The 23,245-nt window shown below is 37.1% G+C and overlaps 2 protein-coding genes across 4 annotated transcripts in view; both read right to left on the reverse strand.

The window, feature by feature from the left end:
* The window catches only part of HisT (Histamine transporter), a 55,199-nt gene extending 32,437 nt beyond the window's left edge, over positions 1–22,762 (reverse strand). Inside the window, exons 1-2 of one of the 3 annotated variants that reach the window (XM_019057091.2) lie at positions 20,991–21,183; positions 17,489–17,709 (exon numbers count right to left, since the gene is read on the reverse strand). In XM_019057091.2, coding sequence (XP_018912636.1) covers positions 17,489–17,579 — 91 coding nt within the window. In that variant the 5' untranslated portion in view covers positions 17,580–17,709; positions 20,991–21,183. Of the gene's footprint in view, positions 1–17,488; positions 17,710–20,762; positions 21,184–22,307 lie in introns of those variants that run through there. The other 2 variants (XM_019057085.2, XM_019057097.2) reach the window with 2 other exon arrangements.
* Positions 5,289–12,155, reverse strand: LOC109040974 (ras-like GTP-binding protein Rho1). Its single transcript, XM_019057127.2, has one exon. It carries the CDS (start codon positions 11,907–11,909, stop codon positions 11,328–11,330), a length of 582 nt encoding a protein of 193 aa, XP_018912672.1. The 5' UTR covers positions 11,910–12,155; the 3' UTR covers positions 5,289–11,327.
* Positions 22,763–23,245: the final 483 nt, after the last annotated feature.

Genomic DNA, 23,245 nt, shown 5'->3' on the forward strand with positions numbered 1-23,245 from the left:
ACCTACATTCAAAAAGATTTCAAAATTTGCCGCCACCTACATTTTGCCGCCATGGGCCGCGGCCCATGTGGCCATCCCCTTAATCCGGCCCTGTTCCTCAGCACTGAGGGAGAATCCACGGGTGGCTTCAAGTGAGGTCTCCCTCGGAGAATTTCGAAATTGAGTACCTAGTCTCAGGAGCAATTTCGTGCTGTTCCCGCCAAGAAGTTAATCCAATAATAATTTCAAAAATAAAATATGTGTCACCCACTTACTTAACAAAACCTCTCAGTGGAAGTGCAAATTAGGTGAATGAAATATCTATTTGAAAACCTCACATGCATAGCGGTCCACAAGATTTCACTGAACCGATGAACGAAGTTATGAATCTATTGATACTATCGTCCATTTAAGAGTTTTGCTTCAATTTCGCCGCATGGGCAAAATTCTACTGCAGAGCGCGGATAGTCATCATCTATTCGAAAGACGCGTACTATTGCGCAGCTCCGTGAGCTTAATAAACGATTAAAATCCGAGTGTGTTCGGTCCATTCGAAGTCCCCCTTCAATTGGACCGCATAGGCAACAATCCTACCGCTGAGCGCGAATAGTTATCTACACGAGAAAATGAAGTTTTTCGCTCCATGTGAGCTTTGATCCGAAATGGCTATTAAATTTTCATTCCGCTCGTAACGTCTGAAGGAGCTGCAGCTTACTACAGTTACAGTAATTTGAATGCAGTAGGTAATACGCCACAAATTAACAACTTAAACTTCGTTTTTAGAGGGTATCATTTGGACTGTATTTTGCAAAAAGGAACCACTAGCATTGCAAGGTTGCTAAGATTGTGCAACTTCTTTTGTCTTGGAGGAAAACCCCGATTATACCTTAATAGTTTCTATACTCGCTAAAAACTGTAAATTAAAGACAAAAATTACCATCTACATTTCATAGTTTTTAACAATTTCCGCAATTTTATTGCAAAGGGTGAAGTTGCACAATCTTAGCATCATTGCCATGCTAGTGGTTCCTTTTTGCAAAATGCAACCCATTTAGGCTTGAACTTCCGACTAAGGCGAAGAAAGAATCACCACTGATCCATTTTTTCTCTTTCTAGATAAATTAGTATTATGATTAAATCTCATAGTTAACGGCAAGCTGAGTTCGGTGGATTAGTTATGCTTCATTTCTATTTGCTAATTCTATTGTTATTCTTCACGAACAAATGGATTGCATTTAGCAAAATGGAACAAGCGGGATTACATGTGTCCTCAAAATCGCGCAACTTCTTCTATGCTTTTGATGATACATAATGAATGTAGAGTACTAAAAACACGATTATTATCCTTTAAAATTTACAGTTTTTTGATAAGAAGCAAAAACTATTCGCTATTCTGGCAGGGCCGGATTCACCTACTGCCGCACTATGGTCCACAGACCCTATTTAACGGAACTTTAGTCAAATTTTGAAGGTGGGAAAAATTAAAGTTTGGCACTACAGTTTTATCATACATACTCCCATGGATCGTCACCTAAGTTTTCATCGACTAATAATGATTTATAAGATTGTGACGGACCCTAACAACAGAGCGCGCGACAGGTCTTCATTAGCTGATTGTGGGCCGCATTCGGTGGTGCGTTACAAGGTGTTTATTTTACCGAGTTACGCATCATCTATGTAAATTTTTGGGCAACATGGTTCCACCTGGTGGCAAGTGACTTCCTTTTCACCCAGTTTCATTAATTTTGAACTGAAATTTGTATGCTTTTTAACGCTGCAAACATACGCCAAAAAATGATAGAAATCAGTGAAATTCGTAATTTTTAGGAAGCTCCAACTTTTTTTTAATTCTAGTTAATGCTTTGCGGATTGAAAAATCTTGTTCTACATATCCTTAAGTTTAAAATGAGGCCAATTTAAATGTCGCCTTTTGTCGCCTAATGGTCGAAATGAATTTTTTTCGGAGTGCACCTCCGTGCATCAAAATGTGGAATATTCCATGCATTTTTGGCGTTTTTGCGACTGTTAAATTTTTTATCGGTACAAAATGAAAGTATTCCGATATATTTTGATCTACTGAGTCCGAAAATGACCTTGGTTTTTTCTTATAACCTCTCACTTTTCCGAAAAAGCGACTTTTTCCCGGGAAAATGAGCAAATTTGACGTATTTTTGCCATAATTGCAATTCATGTTGATAAATTATACTGGACCCGCGGTAAAGAGATTCTGTTATGTATATTAAGCTGCTAAATCCGAATATGACCTAGGTTTTTTTTATCACCCTCCAGTTCTCCGATAATGCCGATTTTCCCGAGCCTTTTGGGTAAAACCTTTTCCGGACTCTAAGTGTGTTAAAAATACATTTTAAAAATGATTTCGATGTGCGATACATCGATTCTTATGCATTCTGACTTGCTAAACCCGAATATGGCCTTAGATTTTTCCTATCACCCCTCATTATCCCGGAAAATTCAATTTTCCTTGGAGAACGAGCTTTTCCGGGTAAAATCGGTTTTTCCGAAAAATTGAAGGGTAATGGACAAAAACGGAGGTCATATTCGGATTTACCGCCTAAAAATACATAAGAATAACCTAATCTCGACCGACAGACATTTTTGTTATTATTTTTATACATGTCAAAATAGGGTGGAAAAAATCTTCAATCTTAAAAGCGCCAGAAATTACATTTGAAGTTAAGTTTCTCGGTCAGGATGTTAATATTTTGTTTAACTAAGATGTAAAATGAAATCAGCGACCCAAAAATCATAAGATCCAACACCTTTTATGGCGGTGCAGTGCATTTTCGAATAAAGTTCCGTTAAATCCAGTCTGTGCCGCCCATAGGCCGCCTGCATTTTTCCGCCCCCTTCCCATTCGCTTTGAAACATCAATAGATCGCATTCGACAGTGGTTCGATGTATCGTTTGGTTCAAAATAATAGAACAACCTCAAACAAAAATTTTAGTATTTAATTTGGAAAAGCTGAAAATGAGAAAATTCCTGGCAATTTCACTTTTCATTGCCATTTGGTACTCGAGAGAATAAAAATTCGATCACATGAGACCCGTTACATCATTTTTTTTCTCTCATTTTCTACCATTTGTTTGTTTTCAATTTTCCTATAAAAACTACTCATTTGCTGAATACACTTCTGGCTAGAGCGAATTTTAGCTATGCATTCACGACTGCAAAAATGTCAAAGGAAATCCACAAGGCCAGCGTGTATGAAGGCTATTTCAATTGTAATCTTCCGTCGTATTTCTAAGGCGCACTGATACAACTATTTGAACTCTCCGGAATGCGTGAGGTATCACGCCGCATTTGAAGGCGTTTTCAAAACAGCCAAGTTCCGATACCCGGATTATCGTTTTGCATAGTTCACATTCTTTTGTTTTATTCCGTACCACTTGTTTATTTTTAATCCTCGTATAAAAACCACCCATTTGCTAAATACAATTCTAGTATTTCTAAATTGACTTTTGAGGCTGTGGTTACATATTGAAACCGATCGATATCAATATAATCTCACCTGTGTGATCTGCCGAATACGATCTAGAAAAACAATCAAGTGAACGTGCCGGTGGGAGAGGGGTGTATGAGACGCGTTTACTCGTGTTAAGCACATTTTTTGTGAAAGCCCAGTCAACACCAACAAAAGTTCAGATCCGTAAACCCATCCCTGTCTGTACAATGCCTTCCATATATAAAAAACGAGCGAAAAAATTATGAAAGAACAAACATAAATGTGGTCAATAATTTAACTTCCACCGCCGCGCCGACCGCACTGTGTTGGCGCAATGCGTGAAGTATTCATGCAGTCTTGTAGGCGCTATGCGTTTCATGCCGACTGCCTCACCGCTCCGTTCCAGGTCAAATTGCGTGTTTGGTTTCTCTCTTAACTCGACTAACTAAAGGTGTTGTCTCTTGTATCACCGAAAGACGACAAAATTAGAAATTACTATACTTTCACTCTCAAGAAATGAGAGATTTTGTCGCCTTTTCTGGTTTGTAATTTATTTTCTGAATCCGATTTTTTCCTCTCTTTTTTTGATACCTACATTCAAAAAGATTGCAAAACTTGCCGCCATTGACCACGGCCCATATGGCCACCCCCTTAATCCGGCCCTGTATTCTGGGAGATAATTATGAAAAAGCAGCATTTTCACAACATAGTAATTGCGCTAGTTTTTTTTTTTTTTTTTTTTTTTTTTTTTTTTTTTTTTTTTTTTTTAAATGCGTTCCAAGTTTTTCTCAGGCACTAGCACCATGTGCCGTACTTAAATGTACCATATTCTTAATTGTTTGACACCCAAAAATTCTTTATCGTGTCACTTTAACTAACAAATTTATAATCTGAAAAGTACCTTCTTGCTTATCTACCTATAGGTGAACTATAAATAATTCTAGTGTGAATCAGTATTTTTGCACTTCCTTTTTCTTGACTTCTGTTTTGGTTTAATTCATTCAGTCATTCTATTGAGCTATAGTTGTTTTTACTTGATCTTTGTGAATGGTAGCAAGAATAGCGAATATTATTTTAGAAGTACGGAAGTGATAACTGTTTATTGTGAAGTTGATAAAATGCCACTAAAATAATAAATTCCCTGCATTTTCAGGGTTGAGCAACATTCCCTGAATTTCCAAGGACTTATCATCCTGATTTATACGCAAAGTACCTAATATTCAAGCATGCCTACTTATTTGGATAAATACGAAGAGACATATTTGCCAAAAAAATACTTCTAAAATTACAGCAGGCAATTCATGTCATTAGAAATCATCATGTGCGACATAAGTATTAGAAGAAACTTACGCATGAATTCTTGTGCCAATATATAAAAGGCGACAGGAATGGGCAAAATAAACCTTAAATACCTGGTAGTTTTCCTTACAAATTAGTCTGATTTCAGATAGTGTGTCAGAGAATGGCTGTGGACATAAAGTTTCGGCTTAAAATCTCCTTGCTGATGCGGTGTTTAGAAGAATTCTAATGAGAAGATATTGAAAAGGTGTTCTTCAAAAACGTAAACCAATTTCACTAAAAATTATCATTAAACATATTCAAATAAATTTTACTGTCAGACTCAGAATTTCGAATTTTAATGACCAAAGCTGTAGGTAGAAATGATTGATTATCTAATGCATGTATGCAATCAAGCATTGATACTTCTTTTGCAGGGAACTAAAATCAATCTCAATGATATTTATTAAGTAATTCAATTAATCTATGAGACTTTTGCTAATGGAAGTCATTGGTTGATTTTAACTCTAGGTGTTTACTGAAACAGAAAAATTAACAAACCAGCAGTTAACATAAAAATAATTAATTTATTATCTTTCTCTTTTTTTAAATACATGAGATATAATTCTTTAATCCTAGTTCCTACTCAATAACAGATATTTCTTTATACTTAGGACAGAAGTACATACCCACAAAAGAAAAGAAAAGAAGTCAGGAAAAAAGAAAATCATAAAAAAAGGTACCTACAACATTAAATACTGAAAAATATGGCTTAAGTAGTGATTCATTGAAAAATAAAAATAAATAAATTATCAGAAGAGACAAATAATATGTGTGGAGTGACAAATGTATGTCTTAGTGGCGAAGTCATACATATATTTACAATTATATATCACAATGGTTTATAAATTTTCAATAAAAAAATAAAAGTATTAAAAATGGCAGACAGTATATTACAAAAAATAAATAAATATACATTTTGTAATTACTTGTGCTTCTTCAAAGTCAGTTTTTTTGTTTTTTTTATTTCTTTATTTTTTAAAATCAAGAAATGGAACTTTACTGTTGAGGGATTATCTATCAAGGATTAGTTTGCATCATAGAAATACACAAACGTGTTCGTGTCTGGCCATCCAAGCTAGAGAGCTGGTTTGATTAAACTAAACATCGTCAAGCTGCTAATCAAAATTTGGGAGTAGTTAGTAGCTTACATAAAAGCCACGAGTTAAATGAAAACATAATAATTGCTATACATTCTTGACATGAACCAAAATAGAAGTTTCAAACAGAGCATAAAGATAGTAATTCTTGAACATTTGATCAAAGATTGAAAAATTTGAAGAACGATTTTAAAGGAGAAATGCTTGCTAGTATCTGAGACTCTGATTTGCTTGAATAACCTTATACAGACAGGCTAGGAAGAAATGGCTTTTAACTTTTCAATATTTCCCAAAATAACATTGTAAATCAGTACCAAAGTGGATTTCATAACTTCAAGGATAGCATGGTCATATTAAGACAAGAAATCTGTTGTAAAAGACTAAAGTAACATAAAATTTTAGTAAAAAGAGAAGGATTGATCATTGAAAACTTTTAAAAGACAAAGGGAAGGCATACGCGAGTATGATAGGTTTAAAAATTGTTAAAACACTATGAACAGCCTATGAAATGTATTAACTAAGCTTGTAAGCGCCAAGACCTGAAAATCTGGCAAAATTCCAGAGGATAGTCTCATCAGAATGAGAAAGTAAAAAATGTGTAAATTATGTCAATAAAAAACATAATTGCAGCAAAATCTTTTCAGAAAATTTGATTGTGGCGCAAACCTGATTGCACCCTTAAACACTCCATTTGTTTTAAGTACCCAATGCTTATGAGCGAGGATAATTTTAATATGATATAATCTTAACGGTAGGGAAATTCTTAAAAACATAAACTGGTGATCATAGAGACTTTAAAAAAGATTAGACAATACGAGCACACAGTCAGGGGCAACTTGCATCTACCTGCAGCACACTAAAGGCAATTTCCATCTCAAAGATCCTATCTTTCACAGAGATATAGCAAAAAATTGGGAAGTAACCCCTGCTATCATTACATAATTTCCACAAAAATACTTTAATGGACTTTTCTCAGGGCGAAGCAAAAAAATAGAGAGTAAAAGCTAGAATAAACAAGGTAAGGAAAACATAGGTTCAGAATGACAGGAGGGAAGGGATGAAAACTTTAAATCTTTCTTAAAATATTAAGTGATTGACACGTGGATAGATGAATGAAATCTTACTCTCATTAAGCATTAAATCCGTTCAAATGTTGAAAGGATTAAAAAGCTGCAATAGTAGTTGATGCCACAAAGGGCATATACAAGGGGGAAGAAAGGCACGAAGAGAGCTACTTACGCACCAAAGTGGCGATTGATTTTTTTAAAAGATACCAAGGCCATAGACAAAATAGATTTGAGTTTCTAAAATTTGAAAAAAACGAAATACCTAGGTTATATCGAAAGGGAAAAGGCGGGAAAATTAATAGGTGACAGTGTTACTTTGAGACTTGGAGATGAAAATTTAATTTTTAGAGAGAGGATTGTTTCGGAAATAAGAGGAGTGTTCTAAAGGTTTTATAAATCAGTTTTCACTAATTTTCAAGACCCTGTCTAACCATGCCCTGCAATCAGAGACCAAACAATGCCACAATGCTCTGTGATAAAACAAGATATAAAACTGTGAGCCTGCTAAAAGATGGAAATTAAGAGCATTCAAAATGAAGCTGTGATCAACTAAATGAAAAATTCTGAAAACTAGGTATCAAATATGAAACTAAAATTCAGATCGAGAAATCTATTCAGTCAGTAAGTTGACTAACGATGGCATTGGATTTGGCTAGTTGTACAGGCCCGGATACTTGTTTCGGTCATCTTTCGTAAGTTTTAACAACGAATTAGGGTGGTGCTAACCTTAGTGGCTGATACACTTTGAGAGCAAATTTTGATTTTTTCTTTCTTTTCTTTTTTCATTTTAGGAATTGAGGGAGACAGATACGTAGTTTCAGAGAAAAATTCAACTGAAAAATAAAAGTAGCCTGCGAAGACAAACGTACTTTCTAACTTCCATTGTCACCTGAAATTGCACTGTACTCAATTAATATTTGGGTACTGGTACAATATTAAGCTAAAATCTACAGAAAATAACATTTTTTGACAAGCCTTACAGACACAATTTTCAGAATTACTTAATGGTGGCTACAGACTGACAGAATGTCTGTTTATACGTACTTGATGGCACTAAGAAAGAATATTCTAGGTAATTAAGGTACATCCCCAGTGGTTGATTCTTCAACCATAAATAATAAATTTATGGTCCTGAATTCAAATACTATTTTTACTTTGTGACAAATAACTTCAAATTTTGACGCAAATTTACTTAAATGAGTTAGCGCAGTGAAAAATAGGACAGATCAATGCCCTTCATGGTTTGCTTTTCAATAAGTTTAGCTGTTTGGACGCCAATGATAAAGTGCTCCACTATGGTCCTTCAACGTTTTAGTGCTTACAAGATTTCAATTAAATTACCAACAAAATTCTCTTTTCTGGTTTCTATATGACAAAATTCGGAAAATAAAAATTCTTAACTTGCATTGCATCAAGTTAGGCTTATCAATTTCATTTGTCTAGAGGACTTCAAAAATGTGATTTTCACAAAATTAAACTAAAGTGCGTCAGTGTTCAGTCTTCCTCTAACATTCTAGGAGCCATTTTGGCCAGAAAGCTAAATTTTTAGGTGCCAAATAACCTTTATGCATATGCATCATGCACGACTGCTGCTTGGCAATTGAGAGTTTGAATAATCAAAAGGATGCGTCAATTTTTTTATGGCCCATCCCTCCCCCTAATATCGAAGCACAGCGCCTGGAGAAGGCAGAACACTGCAGCACATTATGTTTTAGCATATGCACAACCTGTAACCAGACATCTTTCAAAAATTAATCCGTAAATAGATATCGATGGTGAAATTAAAAAAACACTTGGCTCAGTTGCAATGTTTCAAAATATCCTCTCCTATTTCATCTCTTCTAGGGAAAAAAGCTATTCATTGCTGTAATCACAAAATATAGGTACTTTGTGCACGACAGAAAAATTGAGGAAGTTTTTAAAAACGAAATTGGGTTCCATTGTTTTCTGCTCAACATTAGGTATCAAAAGAAGGTCGCAACATTGGAGACCCAGCCACATATTTTTTCTAGTTTCACTAACGATGCACAGTTAACTACTTAACCAATTGAATGCAAAATGAGGTGGGCAGAAAATTTAATGACAAAAAGATGACATGGGTTAACTAAAAAGTAAGCAGGGTATAAAACAAAGGGAAATAAAAGATTTAATCTAATCTCATGAAGTCACTTAATGCAACCCTGCTTGCCTGTGGAAGAACTGAACTTAAAAAGTGTTTTTAGGATATTGTGGAATAATTTCATGATGCATTAATTACTTTGATGGGGCTGGGTAAAAAATAAATTAGTTCATGGGCAAGAACATAAGTAGGTACTAGACTGTAGTGTAATCATACTCTTAAGGTACCACTCACTCATTTCCTCAATTTTTTTTAAAAAAAACATTTTGCTACATCTCTCATTAGAATCAGAAAAGGAAGGAACTGTGTATATGGGTAAAACAAGGCTTTAACGTCAAAAAACTAGAGGGCAAGACGTTCTGTCCCTCCAGATGCTTAATTTAGCAGCAAAAAACTAAGTGATAATCTAACTTCAGTTGTTACACCAGCCATTGGAATTCAGTTCGTTGTCCGGCTGCAGCATGTGTTTAAGTGATAACAACTGTTGTCGGGTCACGACCAAGGCTTTCGGTCACAGCTGAATTCCTTCATTGCATTATATACGATATTCTTTACGACTTCCTGAGCTAAACCTTAAGGATGAAATTTCTGGTTGTCAATACTGAGAAAAGCAGGGCTGCAGAGTGATTTTCTTCAGCTTATTTACACCCATTGCTCAGTTCTGTTTGTTTGTGACTGGAGTTGCCAAAAACGAAAATTAGCCTCATGAAGTACGATTGGATCACTGGTTTATTCAGTCCCAATACATTACTGATTAAACAAGCTCCTTTTTATTCAACAGTCAGGGAGGTAAAACGGACTAAGAGAATTGAATACTTCCAAATGGTGACAGGGAGCCGCACAGCTGTTACCGCTAGAACACATCTTCATGAGAAAGTGCGTGTACTAAAGACGTGACTTTAAAACCCCGCTTCTTTTGGCAATGGCACACGGAAAGTTGGATCTCAAAATCTCATCGTTTTTAAGGAGTGTTAATGAATGTCATCTCAAATATTAACATTTTGTCAGTGCTAATTCCTTGAATTTCTGTGCAGGGTCTTTCAATTTATTGGTTGCTTTGTGGTAGGAGCTAATTAGGCTTAGACGACTGAAAGTTTTCTGCTGAAGTATTTTTAAATGTTGAGCCTTGTTTTACCCATATTTTAAGCTTCACTTTCTCATGGTTTTATTGATAAGCTAAGTATGTAATTTGTGAATCTTCATCATTCTCATCTATTTCATACAGGTTTCAGCAAGACAGTTCATAGAATTAAATCTTAGAAATGAAGCTCTTTGTTACACACAAAAAAGGTGCACAGTATCAGTCACAAGTAAACATACACAAAGCAAAGGCTAATAGATAAATTTATCCATAAATATTGGGCCAGATGCCAATAGAAAACTCTAAAATTTGACACCAAATCAGTTCTTCGTTTCTCAAAAGTACAACCCCTCAGAAAGCTTATTTGCATACCTGCTAATTAAAGGGGACAAAATTTAGTGACACTACAGGGTCCGTATTCAAATTAATTCTTTTCTTAGGATATACTTAAAACTGTTATGGCTAGGCCAGTTATATTGAAGGGCGAGCCTGTTGGATGACAATAAGAATACCTAGAGCTTAGCTTCCCACTAGGTCAATTAAAATTGATCCAAGATATGAATAAAACACTAATTAAAGTCAAACAATGGAGCAAAAAAAATTAATACGTTGCTCCTCGGGGTGTAAACGTGATTTAGAAGAAAACTATGAAGGCAGACGAGTCAAAGACATGTGACGATTTGTGAATGTCCATTAATACTTTCACAAAACTAGATTAAATTACTTCAAATTAAAAGCTTGATACCTGGGCAAACAAAAGGCTAAAATTTCTTTCATAAATCTAGATGCTATCAGTTATGCCTGGAAGAATGTAGTTTGGCAAGATTATATTTGTAGTTCTTGAAATCAGACTTATATTTTGAGCTTTGAAGTACATCAAGCATCATAAACTGCTAGCTATATCTTCTCTCAATAGTCAGCTTGTACAACCCTGGTATACTTCTTTGACTAGGAGACGGAGCTCTGTTGTCAACGACCAAGGGGTTCGAGTCGTCAGTCAGTAACTAAATTACTGTCATTGACATTGACAAAACCATAGTATATAGGTTACTCACTGCTAGTTTAGACATGCAAGATGAGAGACATTCAAAGCTGATATGAGATTGAATACAGTCAAAACAAAACGAGAAAATTTAGTAAAAACCACAATGATAGTTCGCGCTTAACATTTACTTCCAGTTACAAGATTCGGCATTTGAAACCCTTCTTCTTTTTCTTTACCTGGAGCGCAGCCCTGGTAGCTGTTTCGAAGACTTCGCGCACACCTTCTTTGCTTTTGGCGGAGCATTCTAAATATGCAAAAGCGTTGATTTTGTCAGCCATGGCTCGTCCTTCTTCGGGTCGAACAGGTTCTTGCTTCATTTTGCTGAGCTCTTTGATGGTAACTGGATCGTTGCGAAGATCCTTCTTGTTCCCCACTAGAATGATAGGCACGTTGGGACAGAAGTGCTTGACTTCGGGGGTCCATTTTTCAGGAATATTTTCCAGAGAATCAGGTGAGTCAATAGAGAAACACATTAAAATAACATCAGTGTCGGGGTAGGACAAGGGTCGTAGGCGATCATAGTCCTCTTGCCCTGCAGTGTCCCACAAAGCCAATTCAACTTGCTTGCTGTCCACTTCGATGTCGGCTACGTAATTTTCGAAAACGGTGGGCACATAAACTTCTGGGAACTGGTCTTTACTGAAAACGATCAGCAGACAAGTTTTACCACAGGCACCATCGCCTACGATAACTAATTTCTTGCGAATCGCGGCCATTTTCGCGACACAACACAGCTCTCGACACTTCAATAACTATGATGAGCAACGCACATGACACACAAAATCTAGATATAAAGCACAATAATGATGGGGGACTTCGAACCGATGTGAAAATTGGCGATTAAAAACCCGTAATAGTTTCAAAAATACTTAAAAATGGGGTCGGGCTACAATAAGCGTAGGTGAGGAACGTTAAAAATTTTCCGTCTGAGGCTGATACATCACAAAAACACTCCTTGATGCGCGCGCATCGTCATCGGAGAATCTGGCGACCAACCTTGTGCTGCACTCTCGCGTAGAAATTCCGCACTAACCGTCTGTCTCTGTCACACTTTCCGGCTTCCCTCCTTCCCCGCCTGCCAAGGGGAAAAATGGGAATACTCTGATGTACTCTGATGATGTATCATCAGTTTTTATTTCAATACTCATGAGTCATATTCCATTAGCAATGATATTGATGCATTTCATGAAGGTGCTAGGGTTACTTAAGTACTGTGCACAGTGTGTCATTATGTTTGTGAATGATTTAATGCATTGAAGTTTCTGTTGAAACTTCCCAAGCAGCAACGACTGCGACTGTTAAAAAAAACTTTTTTAAGTAAAATTTACGAGCGGTAAAATTTGAGTAAAATAGTGTTTTAAAAAAAACTCTTAAAATATCAACTGTAGTTTTCCAAAAAAAATTTGAAAAAAGTTTAAAAACTACAGTGATACTTTAGGAGTTTTTTTTTTTTAAACTTTGTTTCTATAATTTACTTCCTAAATTTAACTCCTCGTAAATTTTACTGAAAAAATGGCCAGAAAGGGTTTCCGAGTTAAAAATTTTTTAAATAAAAATAAGAGTTTTTAAACATTTTAAAAGGTCATTTGCTACTAGAGATCTCGCGAATCTCACGGCTCATCAAGTTTTTAGAGCTAGGAGATTCGTTCAAAATTTTCCTAGTAGCCTATCGATGAAAGAACATAGATAGTGAAAGGGTATCACCGGCACATTAGTTGTTTTTATAATGTAGCCAGAAAAAGTAGTTCCTTATTGCAGAATTTAGTCCAATTGCAGTTGGCATACTCGCGTTTATCCTTAATATAGGTCATCAACCAATATCCTGACAATATCTGCCTTTTCTGTTGCGTTTTTGAGGCTAGTAACTATAAGTTGTCCACATTTGAATGCAAAGATGCGCAGGTCAGAAATGACATCATCGTCCCACGTGTCGTAGTGCAACCTGAAAATTTTTTCATGAGCTACTGCGCGCGTCGCAAATACAGACTACACGAACCCCACATTTCAATATAGGGAAAGAACAGAACATAACAAAATTTTCATTTATATATTTACCGAACTTTATTCTGCTTTAGTTTCGCTAATGCACCTAGGAAATATTATGCGTGTAGGTATTTCGGCTTTTGATGTTGCAGGTTCCTTGTCGCATTTCATTTCTTTGAGAAACGAATGACCATCGTTTTGGTTCAAAATTCCGTGCGAGTCATCAGGATTGATCTTTGAAAATTTCGGACACAAGCGTCCAAATCAGTTTTTTCAAAGGAAATAAATAATCAAAACGAAAGATGATGCTTTAAAGTAGGGTAAAGTGAACTCTACATAACGTGCTCAAATACCCATTTTTTTTTTTTTTAGTTCGAAGGCTTGCAACGGTGTAATGCATTTAAATAATGCATTCCTCGGCAAATTGACACTGTCGTGAAAAAACAGTATGGTTCACTCCATCGGCACAATAGGCAACGCTGGAATTGAGCTCAGATGAAAGGAAAACAAGAAAAAAAATCGAAGTAATTGAATTTCATTATTATAACGCCTGCAAGGATGCAACTATTCGGACTCCATGGATGTCCGTGTTGCATACACACAGGAGTGAAGGCGTTTTTGACTTCAGACCTCACCAGCAGCGCTCAGTGGAGCCATTCAATGGGAGGGGCGGACAAAATGTGGAAGTATTAAAACGTCATATCGATGTAAATACGGAACGTAGAGGTTTTAGAGGTGGTTTCATTGATTTTCTCGTAAAATTTCCTCCACAACGCATCCCACGCAATTTATATTGTGAGGATATTAATATCAAAATGTGCAGTTTTAGTCGATACTTTCATGTTCAACCTCTCTGAAAGGCTCGTTCATTGTGCGGCGGGCTTTATTGCGAGAATGTACAATGACAGAACGTCATCAATACTCATCGATACTTAGAAGACATCTCTTAGGCATGAATAGTTGCTCTACAAATCAAGCTCAGCACACATCCTACGCCTGCATGCGACTATTAGTGCCTAGGAGGTGTCTTTCTTCTATAAACGACGAATTGAAAGCACTCTGCCATTTTGGATCCTCACAACTAATGCCATTCCTTGGCGCCGCGCCGCGGGTGAAGCGATGAGCACCTGGAAATTCAAAACGCCTTCAACTCCGTGAGTATGCAACAAGGACATCCATAAGGCCCGAATAGTTGCATCCCAGAGTTTACAATGGAAGTATCGCATTCGTCGCATTCTGCACGAACTAAGGGCGTTTTGCTTGTTTCTCTAACACCGTAACTTAATTCCAGCGTTGCCTATTGTGCCGATAAAGTAAACTGTAACCGATTTTAATCGCGACATTGTTAATCATTCGAATAATGATTTGATTTTTTTAATATATAACAACGTTACTGTGGTTAAATGTAGGCTGCAGTCCCCACCTTCTCCGACCTAAAAACGATGAATGCATCTCAACATATTTGAATCCCCGCCCGTCCGCCCGCCCGCTAGCCCGCTTAAGAGTTAGAGAAGAATCCAGACAGGAAGGAAAATAAACCTTCCGCATAATTTATTAAAGAAACATATCAAATAAAAATTCAAGAAAAATAAAACGAACTAGTGATTAAGATACGTAAGTATGTGGGTGAATTCAAATAAGGGTCAAATTCCAGGTTCTATTTCCTCCCAAAATTTTTTTGGGAATTTTTGGGCAAACCAAACTTTATTTTGACTATCATTAGGTGTAAACTCAGGAAATATAGCTCGTCGAGCTTAATAGTTGGGCTTAAACCCGAATTTCCACCGTCAAGTGTATCACTTCCCAAAATTTGCTCTAATTTTGCCTGATTTCCCAAATTTTCGTCCCAGAGGTGACATATGATACTTTTAATTGAAAATTGAACACAATTGTCATAAAAGCATCGTTGAACACTAAATTAAAGCATAATTGAAAACATGTAACCCTTTCATATCTTGCAGAACCAAAAAAATTGAGGAAAAATCATCCGTCATGAAAGATATCTGGAGCTTATTCTGCTTGTCTTTTAGACAGTTCCGTCTGTTTATCAAAATGCGCACTGTTTTCCTTTAACACGAGAAGAAGCTTTTATTTCTTGGAATATTGCAATACAAAATGGATCAAAAACACCGAATTTTAAAACTTCGAGTGGGCGTGTACCCGCTGAAGTGGAGATAAAGCCAGGAAAAGTTTGAAGACTAACACCGGTCAACTTTTTTTTTTTTTTTTTTTTTTTTTTTTTTTTGATTTTCCGAAGATTTGCCAATGGTTTTGGAGTAGATTTTTGGCGCTGATTCTGAAGAACACCTCCATTTAACTGTATCAGTGCGAATTATCCTGGGAAAGTTCGGAATTTTTCCGGAGAAATCGGAATTTTCCTTAAAAATCTAGCTTTTCCAGTAGAGTCAATTTTCCGGAAGAATCTATGCACGATGGAAAAAACCCAGGAATTTTTCGATTTCGTAGCCTAAGATACATAAGAAACCCTATTGCACCCCTATTAAAATTTCCTTTCTTTTCCTAATACCAAGTTTCCCGGTCTAGTTTCATTAAAATCAATTAGTTAGTCACCGAGATAGTGTTTTAAGCCACGGCCACCATCTTAGATTTTCGAATCTTGGAAATTTGATTAAAATTCGAGTTCCCCATTCAAAAATACCCGCGGGTACCAAGTTTCGCGTAAATCGCTTGATTAGGCGCTGAGGTAGCATTTTAGGCCATGTCCGCCATCTTGGATTTTTGAATTTTGAAAATTCGACTAAAAATTCAAGTTCCCCATTGAAAAATACCCCCGGGTTCCAAGTTTCACTTTAATCGACTGATTAGGTGCTAAGATAGCATTTTAAGCCACGTCCGCCATCTTGGATTTTCGAATTTTGAAAATTCGACTACAAATTCGAGTTTCCCATTTCAAAATACCCCCGGGTACCAAGTTTCGCGTAAATCGATTGATTAGGCGCTGAGATAGCATTTTAGGTCATGTCCGCCATCTTGGATTTTCGAATTTCGAAAATTCGACTGCAAATTCGAGTTTCCCATTTCAAAATACCCCCGGGTACCAAGTTTCGCGTAAATCGATTGATTAGGCGCTGAGATAGCATTTTAGGTCATGGCCGCCATCTTGGATTTTCGAATTTCGAAAATTCTACTAAAAATTCAAGTTCCCCATTGAAAAATACCCCCGTGCACCAAGTTTCACTCAAATCAGTCGAAAAGAGCGCCCACAGGGCTTAAACAAACAAGTCTCAGTTGATTAGGCGCTGCGATAGCATTTTAGGTCATATCCGCCATCTTGGATTTTCGAATTTTCAAAATTTGACTAAAAATTCGAGTTCCCCGTTGAAGAATACCCCCGGGTACCAAGTTTCACTTAAATCGGTAGAAAAGAGCGCCTACAGGGCTTAAACAAGCAAGTCTCAGTTGTAACAGTTTTCCACTCTGTCCCACTAAACTGGGACATGGGACAGGATGGAAACATATGGGACAGGATGGAACGGGACAAGATGGAACGGGACAGGATGGAATAAGCTGTTTTTTAAGCTTATCTCTGACAGTATAGACAATTTTGGTGTTTTTTTTCACGGAATATTTAGTAGCACATCCTAGAGGATCGGAATAGGAGAAAATTTTCCCTAACGCACACTTCGAAAGTATTTTACGAGCTGATATTAGTGTGTGTGTGTATGCTTGACGCCCTGTTAGTTATCGTGTATAGAATTCTGTTTGGCATCGTTAATGGCGTTAATCTTGCACAAAAATTTGCGAATTTCAGAATTTTTGCCATCCACGACGTGTGAACTATTCAATCAAAACAAAAAAAGTCGTTTTTGGAAAAACCTCAACGTTACGGCAATCATTTAGAGCTTATTACATCGTTGCCATGTCTCTCCTGACTGTTGCTGACTGTTGCTCGGGACAATGATTCTAGGGCGTGAAAAAGTTATTGATGGAGCAAAAAAGAAATTGACATATTTTTTTTCTCAAATTCAAAAGCATTACCTATCATCTCCGATAAAGTTTTCTCAAATAATCACTCTGGTTATGCTGCAACATCGATTTAAAGTCAAGAACCAGGCACGGGGGACACGCAAATTTGGGACAAATATAGGCAATTTGCACATTCAAAGTTCTCCTAAATTTTTATTTCAGTCCAAATAAAGTGGGAAATAGCATGTAATAGTCAACAATAGTGTGGAAAATGAGAAAAAAATTTGATTTGCCCATGTTTCTCAGATTATGACGATTAAAACAGCTCGGGACACCAGATTAGACGCTTATTTGAACTCACCCACACTGAGGGTACTTTACTTACTGACTTTCGTAGTGATGTGAATTTGAATAAAATCAGCATCTTGAGCTGCAATATGATCATAATAATAAACAAAATGTGCGTTGTCGATCATGTTTCAGCCAAATGGTGTTATCCAGTTCGTTACGGAGTTTTTATCACCAAACTCGCCAAATCAATTCCATTTTTATTCAGTTCCATCGAAGAGAGCTCCCAAAATCGGCATTTTTGGTTCAAAGTGACTGCTTGAAATTCAAAGTGCAATCGCTAGAGGTACACTCGACTTACATTGTAATCGGATGTAATAAAATGACTGTAAAATTAAAGCCGGAAGCCTCGTTCCTGACTTTTCCGTGGTATGGACAAACATTTTTCGCAGATTCGTAATTAAAAACTTACAAGAAGAATGGGGAAAACCCTGTAAAATTGCAACCAATGGCCTTTTCTGGAAGACTATTTTAGGCCGAAGGGAAGGTGTCATTTCAGCTCGATGGAAAACTAATCCTCGAGGATAATATTATATCTCGGCTTACCCTAAAATTTAAAAGAGGATTTTGGATCTTACTTGTTCATAACTTTTGCTCTTGACTTATTTTATTTGCAAGTGTCGGTGTTCTGTGATCAGTAACATTTATTTTACTTTTATAAATTATCTTACTCACATGCTTATGTGCTGGATGATAAGAAGAAGTGCATCACGCCTGAAGAATGAATTTCTGAGAAAAACGTGTCATCATCTTTACCAAAAGTATTTTGGCAACGATGTTTTAGCTCCTAAAGAACATTTATCTTGCAATCTTCAGCATGTCCTTACAATGTAAAATTGTTTTCCAAATGTAAAAATATATTGTCCATCTTAGCATGTGAGTAGAGGAAGGAAGGAGAAGAGATCATAGATTTGGTGAGTTAAGTTTCCCAAAATATTGTAAATTCGCGAGTTCTTCGCCATAAATTACAAAATTTCGTAATCCGTCAAAATTTGACTATTTGCCTCGGCATTTGATGAAACGCCTGATTTGACTAATCGCCTGCGACTTATACAAACTAAGGAAGAAAAGAACCCCACCTCCTCCTGAAATGAATGTGTATGCGTTCATCATATGCGCTTAATTTAATTGATTTTATACTTTAGTGGAAGACACAAAGGTTCACGTTCATTGAACTCATTTTGATCAGAGAGGAGCAGCAGAAAGCTGTCTGGACATGGCTGCGGCCCTTCCTCCTCCTCCCCCCCCCCCCTCTGCCCCCATACGTATTTCTTTCATACGTGTAAGCGTTGGTATTACAGAGCTTTCTACGCTGTTTCCGATACAATTATTTACCTATTGAAATGGGTACTATACTTTTTTCCAGTCCTCTGTGATGTAAAAAAAAACGCGAATCGATTGAATGGAAGCAGATGATTTCCGATTTTCCGCGACAATGTCAGGTGGAATATAAAATCCGTCATTTTTTTCTTCTCCGTCGCGATCTAGACTTATTTTTCATCCCCCATCTAAAAACAGCGTAATAAATCAAATACGGTCTTGTCTTCTTTTTTTTTTCTTAATTGAGAGAGTGGGCCAGTACCTTTTTTCGGAGTCGCTGTAGCTTATTATAGAATACGCAACAGACTGAAATCGCTACATTTTAATAGGGATCTGACAACTCTATACGTCACAAAAAGACGCGAATACATTTCCACGAAACGGGTTAATTAAAAGCAGTATTGAAAACAAATTCTATGGATCTAGCCATTTCTGCATTTTCTCCTATTCTATAATCGCTAATTCAATCTTCAAACCTTTCCAAATACTGACATATACCTCGAAAAAGATGGGGTGAAAAAAAAAATAAATAAAAAAAAAAAAGAACTTTGTTTTGAAACATTAACAAAAGTATTGTTTTTGAACCACGAGAGAAGTATTGTCCAGGTCAAAAGTAATAGTTATTCAAGACATTTGTTTTGAAGTAAAATAAGTGACTCCTAAATGTAAAAAAGTATTAGGTGGGAACTGTCTGAATGAAATTTGTAGTCTCAACCAGTATATTAGAGCCTTAATCGATCTTTTTCTTCTTTAAATGTATCTAACAGTGGCGAGGCGTGAATGATCGATTATCGATATTTCCTCATTTGAAGCTATGATAAAGAATCTATTATTAAGGTATTCGTTGCGAACATCCTGTTTATCGATCCTTTTTCATGGGTTAAAATGGCAGATCAATCTGATATGTTGCGCAGCACGCCACAGTCGCCACGTCACTGGCACCAATATGGAGAACCAAAAGAGATGAAGAAAAAAAACCCAAACTCTATTATTTTATTTAACAAACATTTTTTGACGATTCTACTCTCAATCTAAGTCACGATAGTGTTTGAAATCTAGTCAATTAGATGATTTTGAGCCGCGGATGTGATGTTCGTTTCTTCGTGTAAAATTTGTTGATTTATTGATCGGTGAATGAATAACTTTGACTGACAACATCTCTCAAAGCATGTCCTTTGCTTAAACATTTTTTGGGAGAAAGGAACCTTTTTCAGTCCAATCACCTTGTATTACATCTTAAATAGTGATATGAAAATATATTCCTGGGGCTTTACCCTTACCCTTTTTTTGGGGAGGGGGGGGGGGTATAGGATATACGTGCAGAGAAACGTTCTTGACGATCTAGGCTAATCAAAACAGCGTCTCATCTGTTCACTTTGATCCAGCTATTATATAGGAAAGTTGACCTCAGAATTTTACTGAGTTAAAGTTGTATCTGACCTAAGATTTGCTACGAATTTAAAACGATTGGTGACGTATAACTTCCTCTATTTCTCATTTACTGGGCGGGTAAATTAGTACCTAGAAAAAGTTTAAATACTCGCGGAATACTTCCTTGGCATTGCGTGCTTACACTTTTCCGGGATGAGGTGCTGATACAGCATTGTGTGTCTGTCAAGCATTCATTTATACGCGATACATTAACAAACCCCACATTTTTAGATATAGCCAAGAGAAAATTGAAGGTCTCGAAGAATATACATTGAGAGGGTATACGCAATAAAAATAGATATAAATAAGTGGTATTGATGCAAAATCTCGACTGCGATACCGGTTCAAAAACTTGAATAGAGAATCTACCTTTCGAAGAGGGTCAAAGAGAGAATCAGTTTTTTTTTCCTCCTCCCGACTATACCTACAAAATACAAGAGATACCTTACAAACTGACCTCTCCACTCATTCAGCTTCTAAGTCAGAAAATGCTTGCAGGTTTATCCTTCAAACTTAAAAATAAGAAGGGGAAATTATAAAGCACTATCGGGTCTACCTACATGAGTGATGTTCAAATTTCGCGATTAAGTCATTCGAACCGGTGACAATTATCCGGTAGGTATCGGCAAGTACCGCTCAATGAATATTCCCTCGCAGACTGCAATCCTATCTTTCCAAGCTGTAAGGCTCTCAAAAACATCACCAAAAACATCCGATTTTGGGGCTAAAAAATTGCAATTAACAATGAGTCATTGTCGACCACGGAACAAGAAAAATTCAATGACTACCAAATTGAGAGGACACGCTATCCGGACGCACAGGTTTCGGCGAAAATCGAGAGACGCTGACATGACGTCACTAAACCGGGAATCGAACCTGGTACCGCGATCATGCTGTCGGACGGGCAAGGGACGAGCACACACCGAAATTTGAGCGTCGGTCGCGAAGAAAGTGTCCTTCCGGCGCGCGGCGTCACTCGAAATTGCCAATCCTGCGTCTATCATTTCTTTCTCGGCAAGTAGTGCAGTAGCGCGCTCTACGCCAAGTATTGATACTAATTAAAAAAGCATGGAGATCAAGGCCGAATTTATAATCGAACTTATGCGACGTCGTGTCGCGACGCGACGCGCCACGCGTGAGACCCGGCGCGCGAAACTGATGCGCGACCTGACGTCCCGACACCCGGAGTGTGGCATGGCGGCTACGTCGAGGGTGGCTAACCCCTCATTCACACTTACGCTGCCCAGGGAGCTTCGGGGAAGGGGGGCTATTTAGCTCTTAATTAAATTACTTGTTCCGATTTTTCAACCCCTCTCTCACCTTCGTAAAGCACTCTTTCAACACAACATCAAACCCCCTTGAATAGATTTTGCTCTCAGCCCCCCCCCCCCCAGTTCAAATCTTTCTTAGGGGGAGTTTTTGAAGATGGAAATGTGCCGCATTTTACAATAAAGAACTAAAATTTTGGCTCGCACGTAAAAACACATATCTGCATAGGGAAACTAATGGTACATACGTTGTTTCCAAACCGAGCCAGAAATTGTAGTTCCAAACTGCAAAATGTAGTCTAAATGTCAAATATTTCATGGGATTTTTTGTTACTGCAAAAACGTGTCATTCAAAGTAAAAGGCAAGTAACTCCTTAAGGCATCATTTCGTCTAAATTTTGATCGAGTTCATAATCCTGGGGGGAGGTGAGGGCGGGGGGGGGGGGGGGCAAAATTGCCGGCTGTCACTAAAATTGGTTTCACTGTCTTGAAAGAAGATCCTGATTTCATAATCTCTGCCGCCCTCTCTAAAATTTTGACGATTTATTGGATTTTCATTGAAAAACTGCTCAAAACTGCCCAATAAAGTAATCTTATATACAGAATTTCGTATTTATGCTACTTTATCTTTTTTAATATTTTAATATGTCATGCGCATTGAGGTGTGATGGTTCAGCAAACATTCACTGGGGTATCTTTAGAAAATTTTAATTACTTCTAAAAAATAATTATTTAGCCAAATTATGGCTATCTCACACGATTCATCGTTGGTTTTTTTCGTTATATAATTTTGATCACATAAACAGTCTGCTGCAAAGAATTGGAAGTTGGCCTCACCTGCTTCCGCTGGGTTGAGGACCGTTTGCGAAGCCATCTCCATGGTTGCAGCTTGGTATGCTATTCCTTCAAGTTGGTTAACGTCCTCATTCAGCCTCTGACTCAGCCAATACGCCTTAGGCCCTCAGGGTAGTCACGAGTGTCGTCGAGCCATTGGTTTCGCACATTGTTTCACCACTTTTAAAAAGTTTGTGAAAATTCGTTCATTCGTTTGCGCAAAAATTCTATAAAAATGTGCATATCCCAAGAGTTCACTTACACTTCTCCTTCACTATAATTTTATTCGCCAAATATTCTTTGTCCGCGCCGCGTGATCAATTCCAACGGATTAGTTTCAAATCTAGTGAACCAAAATGTACGAACCCAATTACCCGAAAAGCACACACAAGAGCATATTACTGATGACGAATTATCCACCACTTTGATTATTTTCTTTCAGTTTTTTATCAATACTGCCATTTGGAAAAAACGCATATGGATTTCCGCTGCGGTTTTTTCGCATTTATTAAATTACAAACCTAACTTTATGTCAAGCCTACGAGGAGTTCAGTTTTAAGCCGCAGGGTATAGAAATAATAGAACTTAATCGGAAAGATTCTAAAAACCGCTCCGATATTTTTGCGTTCCTTATTGGTTGGGAAAAGGGCGTTGCGTAAATTAGAGAGTAATGAAATAATTACAGTAAATCGTTAAATCGCAGCCGTTCTGAGACGCTTTACTATCGTCAAATTATAGTATGCATTTCTTTAATCTGATTCTAATTTGAAATGAAGAAACCATGATGACTTTAACAATAATATAATCTTTATTTGCACCAATGATGAGCTATTTATGATGCATGTGCAGTGTGCACTGATGCATGTGTATGAGGCACGATTAAATCGCACAGAAATTTACTTAACCTCTCAAAAACCTCAGAAACTCAGAAAATAACCTTA

Source organism: Bemisia tabaci, chromosome 6 (genome assembly GCF_918797505.1).
Source record: "Bemisia tabaci chromosome 6, PGI_BMITA_v3".
Taxonomy (NCBI): domain Eukaryota; kingdom Metazoa; phylum Arthropoda; class Insecta; order Hemiptera; family Aleyrodidae; genus Bemisia; species Bemisia tabaci.

Excerpts from the sequence above, each read along its gene's own strand:
- LOC109040974 (XM_019057127.2), bottom strand. The coding sequence starts at position 11,909 with ATGGCCGCGATTCGCAAGAAATTAGTTATCGTAGGCGATGGTGCCTGT.